Genomic DNA, 10,230 nt, shown 5'->3' with positions numbered 1-10,230 from the left:
GGTTTAAAAAAACAGAAGACATACATCTCATTATTTGAAATACATATTAATAAATTATTATTTTTTAATTTGCAAGAGAAATGTTTACATGAGTAGTAAACTCATGTAAACATTAAGACAAACCTGATCATAGCACTGACGTGTCATTCATAAAATGACTCAAGTCAGCCCTCAGCTGACTCTGTGGTGGTGTAATGTGGGTAATTCATTGAAATTCCCAGTAAGATTAACTGATGTGCAGCAGAGATGTACCTGTAGACTCGACTGTTTGCCCAGCCATCGCCATGCGTATTGCTGAGTTTCTTTTTGCATGACACATCAAGGCTGTTCTTTACGGTCTGGCTCCGACCTTTGCCAGCCCATGTGATTTAGCTAGAAGCGTATCAGCTGCACTGGCTCTTTTCTTGCTCATCCTATTAGCTGAGTAAAGCAAAGCAAGGGTCACCTCTAAGTAACCTTATCTTGTAATTGGGTTCAAGGTTAAGTGACCAGGCAGCAGCGGGGTGCAGGGTTAAGGTCGGGGTGACATGGTAAGGGGCAGCACTTCATCACAGCTGGGCAAAGAAATCAAGACCCAGGCTTTGCCGTCTAGGGTAGGCCGGGGCATGGTGCGAACACTTGAGGGAGAGGGGGGTGGGCTGTTGCCAGGCAACCCGCACTCCAGACGAGGTCCACAAGGCTTTTAACCTCAGCCCAAATCGATGCGGACGGCTCGACGGCTAATATTCATCTTGCAGATGGGAGGATTAATCAAGCACGGGTCCGGGGGTCTTCCCCTACTGGGCTGAGTGTCCTGCCCCAGCCAGCTAATGGAAGCAGGAGCAGGAGGAAACGTGCGACGAATGGAAGCTGCCCTGGCGGTTTCTCTCTCCAGCAAATCCGGCCCGTTAGTTGCCTAGCGGAGAGATGAAGGGCTTCCGGTGGCTCGGGTTCAGCTGGAATGACCCGCGGGCCACTTCATGGCCAAGGGCGAGGGAATAGCCCAGAATAAAGTGTAAATAATGGATCATAAACTTCAGCTTGGTAGGCTTCTCCGTCTCTGTGTGCCATAGACTGCTGCTCTACCTAGTCATTACCATCATGTCTTCATATGTTGAATAGATCAAAAAGATTTCAGTGCACATCTGTAGCAAGTGTTATTTACTTTAGATTTTGTGGACAGACACATGGTTCCGTCTTAGTTAAGTATAAAACAGAAATGAAACACTCCATGTACATGCTGAGGCATAGTGCCAATTAAATAAAGTCCAACACAATAGGAGTAACTAATTAATCTATTATGCACTATTCCCAGCATCCATCATCCACTTAATCCATTCATCTAGTGCAAAAAGTATTTCCCGTTTTGACTAACACGTGTCTGCTGTCGGCATCTGAAACGTGTGAGGAACATTTTGGTTATATTCTTATTACCGTCTGTTTTAAAAGCAAAGCCTCTGTCAGGAAATATGAGGAAATCAAGGCAGAAAGATTCCTTTTTATCCCTGCTTTTGGGGAAATTAAAGCAAAATTCTGGTGACTGCCAACTGAAAGAAGGCTTTCATCAGGACATCTGATTAGTGATTAAACCCTATTAAGGGAGAGCTGCAGACATCTGGTCTGTGTTCTGGTGATTCTGTATTCTCTGCAATCCTCCCATAATGATTCAGTCTGGACAAGTGTGTGGGCCACATGACCCCTTATCCTCCTATTGCTCTGTTTGGGCACCTCACCTTCTATATTTGCAGTGGTGAGGTGTATATATATATATATATACACCTCACATACATACATATACACACACACACACACACACACATACATATACACATACACATACACACACTGAGGAGAACGAGTATTTGATACGCTGCCGATTTTGCTGGTTTTCACACTTGCAATGCATGTAGAAATCTAATTTTTATCATAGGTGCTCTTCAAGTGTGAGTGATGGAATCTAAAAACAAAGTCCAGAAAATCACACTGAATGACTTAAATAATTAATTTGCATTTTATTGCAGGAAATAAGTATTTGATACATCAGAAAAACGAAACTTAGAAACCTTTGTTTGCGATTACAGAAGTAAGATGTTTCCTGTAGTTCTTTACAAGGTTTGCACACACTGCAGCAGGGATTTTGGCCCACTCCTCCATACAGATCTTCTCCAGATCCTTGAGGTTTCTAGGCTGTCACTGGGCAACACAGAGTTTCAGGTGTCTCCAGAGATTTTTGATCAGGTTCAGATCTGGAGACTGGCTAGGACCTCTCCAGGACCTGGAGATGCTTCTTATGTAGCCACTCCTTAGTTGGCGGTGTGCTTCGGGTCATTGTCATGTTGATAGACCCAACTGTGACCCATCTTCAGTGCTCTTACTGAGGGAAGAAGGTTGTTGGCCAATATTTTACAATACATGGCTCCATCCATCCTCCCCTCAATGCAGTGCAGTCACCCTGTCCCCTTTGCAGAAAAGCATCCCCAAACCATGATGCTTCCACCTTCGTGTTTCACTGTAGGGATGGTGTTCTTGGGTTTGTACTCTTCCTTCTTTTTCCTCCAAACACAGCGAGTGGAGTTTAGACCATAAAGCTCTATTTTCTATAGTTTTTTAGGAAACAGTGGTTCCAGCTTGCTGCAAGTCATTGACCAGGTCCTGTTGAGTAGTTTTGGGTTCTTTCCTTACCTTACTCACTATCAGTGCAACCCCACGAGGTGAGATCTTGCAGGGAGCTCCAGACAGAGGGAGGTGGCTGTTATTTTTGTCTTCTTCCATTTTCTGATTATTGTGCTTACAGTTGTTGTCTTCTCATTAACCTGTTTGCCTATCTTCCTGTAGCCCATTCCGGCCTTGTGCAGGGCTATAATTTTGTCCCTGATGTCCTTGCACAGCTCTCTGGTCTTGGCCATTGTGGTGAGGTTGGAGTTTGTTTGTGTGTAAGTGTGGACAGGTGTCTTTTTATTCTATTTAGTTCAAACAGGTGCAGGTAATACAGGTAAAGAGTGGAGAACAGGAGGGCCTCTTAAAGAGCAACTAACAGGTCTGTGAGTGCCAGAATTCGTACTGTTTGGTAAGGTATCAAATACTTATTTGCTGCAATAAAATGCAAATTAATGATTTAAAAGTCATTCAGAGTGATTTTCTGCATTTTGTTTTAGATTCCATCACTCACACTTGACACTTGAAGAGCACCTATGTGCATTTTGTTCCGATCTTAAAAAGATGGCTTTATGACCAAAATCAAGTGGAGTTGTATTTTACAAAACCTGGTGAATTTTCCAATACCTGGAGTTCAATTACTTAGACCACAAGAATACAAGAGACTGAAACTTGTAAACAAAGCACAGAAATGAGGGTAATTACATCTGTATTGATATGACTCCCTCTAAAATGCTTTTGAGATGCATTTTGGAGATTAGCTTTGTATTTTTACACACAAATTCAAATAAGATGTTATTTGGCATCTGTAATTGACACTTGTAATAGTCATAAATTAATAAGAAAGGTTCATAGACAACAATTTCAGGTCGCAGGGTGGGAAGTTTACACCTGTCTATCCTCTCTCTCTCTCTCCACTTGACTAAGTCAAAGGACAAAGTACATTACTTTTAGCACACTTACAACACATCATCCTCCATCATACTGACCACTGTCTAGCTGAATCATGTAGATGAATCACTAAATCAAGTTGATGAATCACTAAATCAGGCAGATGAATAAATCCAGTATAGGACCTAATCCTGACCCAGATTGTGAAACTGGTGTGTTGGATGTATTAATACTTCCTCTCCCCATGGTATGTACTGCTGACTATTTGCATATCTATCTAGCATAATCACAAGCGTAGGGTTCTTCCCTGAGTATGCTGGTGTGTAAGACAACACAAAAGTTGGCTTGAGAAAGGCTAGTTGTTCCTTTACAATCCTGGATTAATCTGCAATATGTTAAGATTTACACTGGTATGTGGCAAACAATAAATAATCAAAAACACATAAAACAAGCCGTGTGAGTAGAGCTAACAATATCCATGTATTACTATGATATATACATAAATCTGTTTGTGCCTGCCACCAATTCCTGGTATAAAGGTACACTGAAGCTGTTCAGAGCAGTGATCTGCTGAACTCATCATAATGTACTGCAGTTGAACAGGGAGAGGTCTTCGGCGTCAAGTGCAACACATGCAAAACCTGAAAATTGCAGTCACACCAGATTTAAAAGAACAATGATTGATTTTATTGAGATTTACATTATCCTAATGAATAACACTGTTTGCATGTTTGAACAAAATAGTTTTGTCAGCATATCTAGTAATTTACTGTAAAGTAACTGATTATTGATTGTGTGGTTTAACACCAATTACAGGTACTCCACATCAGACACAAAATAACCAAACAGTAAGGCCGTACCGTTGATGAAAATTGCTGCGGTGTGTGCCTATTGAATATAGTTAACCAGATATGTCGATTCAGTTTGATAAATTAATGTTTAGCAAATTTATCATATTAGAACATAAGTACATTGTGTGGAGCACAAATATATATGGCACTATACAGAACATTTTCATGTGGAATCCAGTATTTGATTATTTTTTTTCATGTTCAAAAACTCACTTTTCTCTGAATGAACTTTCACCAGTTCTTCAGGAATCTAGGTAGCCTTAAGAGAGTTATACATAATTAGATTATGTGTGCAAACGTGTTCAAGACTGGCTATATGATGGGTCCAAAATATATAATAATACCTAATATGTATTGTATCCATTTCTTTTAGTTCCTGACCCCATGCTTATCCTTTACAATTTATTTGCTGCCATATTTGACCTAAAGAGTAACCCCTAGTTTAAATATACTTCAGTGGAGCTGCCAAATTTATTACACAACAAATCATTTCTTTCTAAATACACACTGCTAAGACAAGGTCAGGGCCAAGAAATCAAAAAGTGAATATAATGATATAGTTTATACAGGAGGTGCCAAAGCAGCAGCCATAGATCCAAAAACAGGACCCATCCCTAATGGTTCCAATTAAAACTTGTATGCTAAACCTTTTTAGGAATGATAGATTAGGAATGATAGATTAATGGGTTAGGAATTACAGATTAATGGGTTAGGAATGTAATTATATCATCTTGAGGTACTTTTGTACTTACAAACTCAGTGGTACTTAAGAAGGTTCTTCTATACAATACATATACAATGACATACAATTTTAGATATTCATTTTCCCCTGATTTATAAATAGGCTAGTTTAGCTGAAAGGGAGGACATGTGTTTTATTTGATTTGTATAAGCAGTCAACCAATGAGGCAGCTTTTCCATGACCCCTGAACTCTAAGCTTTCCAGTTGGCTGATTGAGGATGCCACGTTCATTCGACCTGTCAGCCCTCTATGGTAATGCTGCAGCCATGTGACAAGACAGGCCACACAGAATGTTTTCAAGGCCAGTGTTTAACCACACCTCCGTGTACTTCAGTGACCTTCTTCCACCTTCCTCTGTTCTTCAACAAACCATATCTCTGCTTTACAACCCATGTGGCCTCACATATCGAATGATATTCCATATGACTACATAACATGAATCATGGCTCAGCTGAACAGGGCCATGCATGTTCTCACAGTAGATGAGACACTGTGACCAGATTCAGTGGTCAGTCACTGGTTTGTGGAAGCAGGCTCAGCTAGGGTAAATCCGCTTTTGTTTGCAGCTGGATGGATTAAAGAAGCTTCCTGTTTCATGGATGATCTTCAAAGCCCAGCCAGATGTCCTGCTCTATTTGAGACAAGACCTCAGGTGACAATTCTTAACTTGGGTGACTCATCTCATCTGAGCAAGGAGCTTGTGGAGGATTGTCATTTAAGATTGTCCATTCTGATTTTTTAAAACCATATACAGTACACTAAAATAAAATAACTTTAGAAATTAATAAATCCAAATTCTAAAGCTAAAATCCTAACAAATGCTTGAGAGTCTGGAGTATGAAGAGATTGAGAAGTCTTCAGGGGTCTTTAAACTAACGCATCTCTAATTACACAACAGAGGACGGGCCACCCAAATAGAAACCCATTGATCAAGAGGAGATGGAGAGATTAGATGTTATTCAGTCAGAATGAGCACTTAGGGCTGTGTGTTTTTTTTTGTATTTCTCAAGCACATTTGAAGTACCATACAAAAACAAAGAGTAAATATATGACTGCAGAGTAAACAATAGGCTTGGAATTCCTGCTTTCGGTCTCAACACTTTCCTGTAATCCCTTAATGTTTGAAAATCCTTACTTTATACAAAATTATCACCAAATGTCCTCAACTTTTTAAAATGTAATGTTCTGTCAAATGAAAGAATATGATCTGAAGATGTCCAATACATTGTGTTTTTTCTATTGCTATGACACATTTAATCTTCACATCTTTGAATGTTCTTTATCCTCAGCTGTTTACCCTTCATGCCCTCATCTTTTTATCCATTGCTTCATCCCTTTCTCCCTTCTTTGCTCTTTCTCTCTTCTTCTCCCCCTCTATCTCTCTCATTCTCTCTCTCTCTCTCACACACACACACACACACACACACACACACACACACACACACACACACACACACACACACACTCAGCGGAAGGCTGACAGAGTTTTTTGTTAGCCATTGAGCTGTGAAATCGCACAAATTGCTATTGCTTTATGTCTGGCCTGGCAACAGAAGAAGAAAAAGGAAAAACAGGAGAGAGGGAGATTTTCTGCTCCAACACTTCTGAACCTTTCCTGCCTCTGCCTCCTCCCCTGTTAATCACACATATACACACTAGCACACGCACAGCTACAACACGGCATGACCCCCTCCCAACACCCTCTCCATCAACTCTCAACATACAAGGCACCCACCCTCCCAGACACACATCAGCACACACTCTTGTCCCCAGTGCACAACACCTCAACCACTTTGCTTTACAATTCGGGTCACTTCACTGAACAACTTGGCAAATAGCCTCAAGAGTGTTGAAGCGGTCAGACCTGGGAGTCCATTTGATAAAGAAGAATAAGTCCACTAAACAACTCCACAAGTGTCACAAATTGCAATGGGCAATGATGCGTCCTGTGGGAAGAGCAAAACTTGTATTTCATTATTATCTTTAAGAAATCTTTAGCATTTTTAACATAAAAATACTGCTAACATTAACATTTTTCAGATAGCTTAATACTTTATTTTTATCATCAAATGGTTAGTTCCACATCGTAGTTTGATCCTTGTTTGGAATCACGTGGAGTAAATGAAGATAGATCATTTTAATGATCAAGTGTACTAATAAAGCTACTATTTGAACGGCCAAAGGAGTTTTCTTTCCTTGTAAGAGGGCTCCCTCTAAAGGAAAAATACTCCAGTACTATATTTTTCTTTATACATAATTTCAAGGAAACGTCTTATTAAAAGTGGACTGTTCAGAGTAGCCCTCCTTTTAGCCAAATAGCTGAGATAATATGAAGACTAATAGAGAAAATATGGAGGTTATTCCAAGAACATTTGTTAAGCCAAATTATCATAGACACTGTTAAACACTCACCCACTCAAGATTCAAACTTTCACCAGTGTCATACACTTTAAACACTTTTTTGCTTTCTGAACGGGAACAGTTTTGTGTCACATATATGTAATGTTTACGGTTTTAAAGGAATGTATTGTTTGGAGTCCTTCACCAGAAGGCGCTGTGATGAAAATCCCGTGGGCTACGGTACAACAACCTCTGGCCAACGGAAGTAAAATAGATAACCATTCAAATCTATGGGTCCGTCTGAAAAAAATAATACGACGATTTATACCGAGTAGCCTATTCCCAAGCATTTTGAGGAAAAGAGGTTCGAGCTGATGCTTCAGAGACGTCCGTTTACTGCTGCGCTTAAAGCAAACTGTTTCTAAAGGTCCAAAGATTTAACTGAAACGGACACTTGGTATTTCAAAGGAAGTAACTTAGCCAGCCAATTACACCACCCCTGAAAATGAATTTATCACAAGGTAAAGACATATTTTCCCTTCTACAAAACGAAGACGACGCGGCTGTAGTCGAGACAGCTGTCAGAACGGCGGTGTTGTCGATTTTGAAGGTTTTCTTCGACACAAACAACAAGAGGACACGGTCGTATCAGGTGAAGTTGGCCGAGGTAGAAAAAGAAAACACGGCACTCCGGCTCGAACTAAAGGCAGCCGAGCAAGAGCTTCAAACGTTGCGGCAGTTTACTTCTTCCAGTGATGGTTACAAAATTTCGACGGACGTAATCTTCTCGCCGGAATTTGACAACAATTTCACCACAGTTGTGGACAGAGAAGAAGCGGAGACTTCCCAAAATGTCTCCGGAAACGATGTCTTCCATGAAACTTCAGACAGCATGTCTTTGAAGGAAGAGCCCTCCTACGACGACACATTATATATAAAAAACGAACTGCCAGACGAGAGCACTCCGGAGGACTGTGATTATCATGTTATACCGTATTTGGGATGGACAACCAGTGGCCAGTCACAGCAACCTGCTATGCCCATCCAGAGATGTGCGGCATGGAGCAGCAACAACCTCTCGCTTCAGGAAGACGACGCATCTGTAACGAGTCTGGAGAAAAGTATGCAAGTGGCATCCGAGAGTGGTTTGGTTTATATTGGCGATGTACTGAGGTGTTGATACCCGTGGGAGGTTAATGTAATATATGCGGGGTTTGGTGAGGAAAATGTTGCCCTGCATTTCAGAGCTTTAATTTTAGAGACGCACTTCACCTGTGGTCTTGGTTCTCTACATCCACAAGTTAGGCGTTTCTTGGCAACATCTGATTTTGAGCTTGTGTAGTTCAAGGTCCCATCACAATAGTCCTAAGTTGGAAACCGAAGGACAAGGAAATCATCTTATTGAATAAATATGCCAGTTAATTGTCTGAAGCTACAAGTTGAGAGTACCAATGGATGTGGATTTGTGATTGTGTTTACAGAGAGATTGTCGAGCAGGGAGCGCGTGAGGCGGTACAGAGCAAGGATCCGTGCTGACCCAGAGAAGTACCTAGCCTGGAAGGAGAAGGACCGCTTGAGGTGAACTGATATGTATGCATTATATGATTGTGGCAGTCCGTTTGTTTAAGGGGACTGCCTTCAAAGAAATGGGAAAAAATACTTATCTGCATCACTTAAAAATGATTTTCTCAAATTTATCTTCATTAAATACAAGCCATACATTCAGAAATTAAACAAGACTGAAACTGATTGTGTTCTTCACTGAACAAATGGTCACTAACAAGAATATAATCTTAATTGTCATACAGTTCTAGTCTACAGTGCAGTATCAGGCCAAAAGTACACAGTTCAGGCTGTGTCACAATATTCAAAATCCCTGCAGGTTTATTAATTTTTTCAAATTACATCATAGTTTTTAAATTCCTGGCCTTCACAAAGCTGATGCCAAACCCTCGTTTAGTGGTAGATTACAGAGACGTGCCACAGGCGTGGCATGGCTGCCAAACAGTAGTTCTCTGATGCGTCTGTTTGAGAACCTGCTTACCATCCAGGTATCGTCGCAGGAGTAGGAGCATTCAGGAGCTGCCTGAGCCCATGAAGAAGCTGAAGAGGAAGGCCTGGCGAGAGGCGACGAGACGACACCGCGCGAGAAAGCTGGCCCAGGCCGCTCTCGCTTCCACGCACGCCATCCACAGGACCACCGTATGACCAGCACACTGTTAAATAGCTGAAGTCTCTGTTCTACTGGCCATAAGTGCACTAATGCATATACTTGTGTGTGTGTGTATAAACTAGTAAACATTTACACTGTAATAAGACTAAATAAGTATTCATACTTGGCTTACTTATTTGGCATTGTTCACCTTGTGCTCTGTAAATATGTTGTGGATCACACTATGTAAAATAAACATAAAAAACTTTTATTATTCATCCAAATCCAGACATAAATAATAGATAGACTGGAAAAACAAGCTGCTGGGCTAATCATGCATCAAACCTTTGTACAAATATTGTTAGTATTGTATGAATTTAATTCATTCTCCACCATGTTAATTTGTAATTCATGCTCGTTTTGAAATGGATAATTTAAGCCAAGCTGGCATGTAAGATTTTCCTCAGATGTTGGTGTTTCAAAATAGACCAAACATGTGTAGTAGCTTAATGAACATACTTTAAATGAAATAAAGATCGATAAACATCTCAAAACACTTCTCTGGAATGTTTGAAGTTTTTTATTTTATTATATATTAAAGCCTTCGCTGTATCAGTATT

At 40.5% G+C, this 10,230-nt stretch overlaps 1 protein-coding gene across 2 annotated transcripts; it reads left to right on the top strand.

Annotated features, from left to right (window-relative positions):
* The first annotated feature begins 7,708 nt into the window (after positions 1-7,708).
* On the top strand, positions 7,709-10,225 carry LOC143519287 (uncharacterized). 2 transcript variants are annotated; one of them, XM_077012579.1, is made up of 3 exons: positions 7,709-8,579; positions 8,940-9,036; positions 9,522-10,225. In XM_077012579.1, exons 1-3 carry the CDS (start codon positions 7,964-7,966, stop codon positions 9,664-9,666), a joined length of 858 nt encoding a protein of 285 aa, XP_076868694.1. In that variant the 5' UTR covers positions 7,709-7,963; the 3' UTR covers positions 9,667-10,225. The 2 variants fall into 2 exon arrangements, with proteins under 2 accessions (XP_076868694.1, XP_076868693.1); XM_077012578.1 differs by having other exon boundaries at positions 7,710-8,579; positions 9,510-10,225.
* Positions 10,226-10,230: the final 5 nt, after the last annotated feature.

Source organism: Brachyhypopomus gauderio, chromosome 7, assembly GCF_052324685.1.
Source record: "Brachyhypopomus gauderio isolate BG-103 chromosome 7, BGAUD_0.2, whole genome shotgun sequence".
Lineage (NCBI taxonomy): Eukaryota > Metazoa > Chordata > Actinopteri > Gymnotiformes > Hypopomidae > Brachyhypopomus > Brachyhypopomus gauderio.
This window is presented reverse-complemented; position numbering and strand designations above follow the sequence as displayed.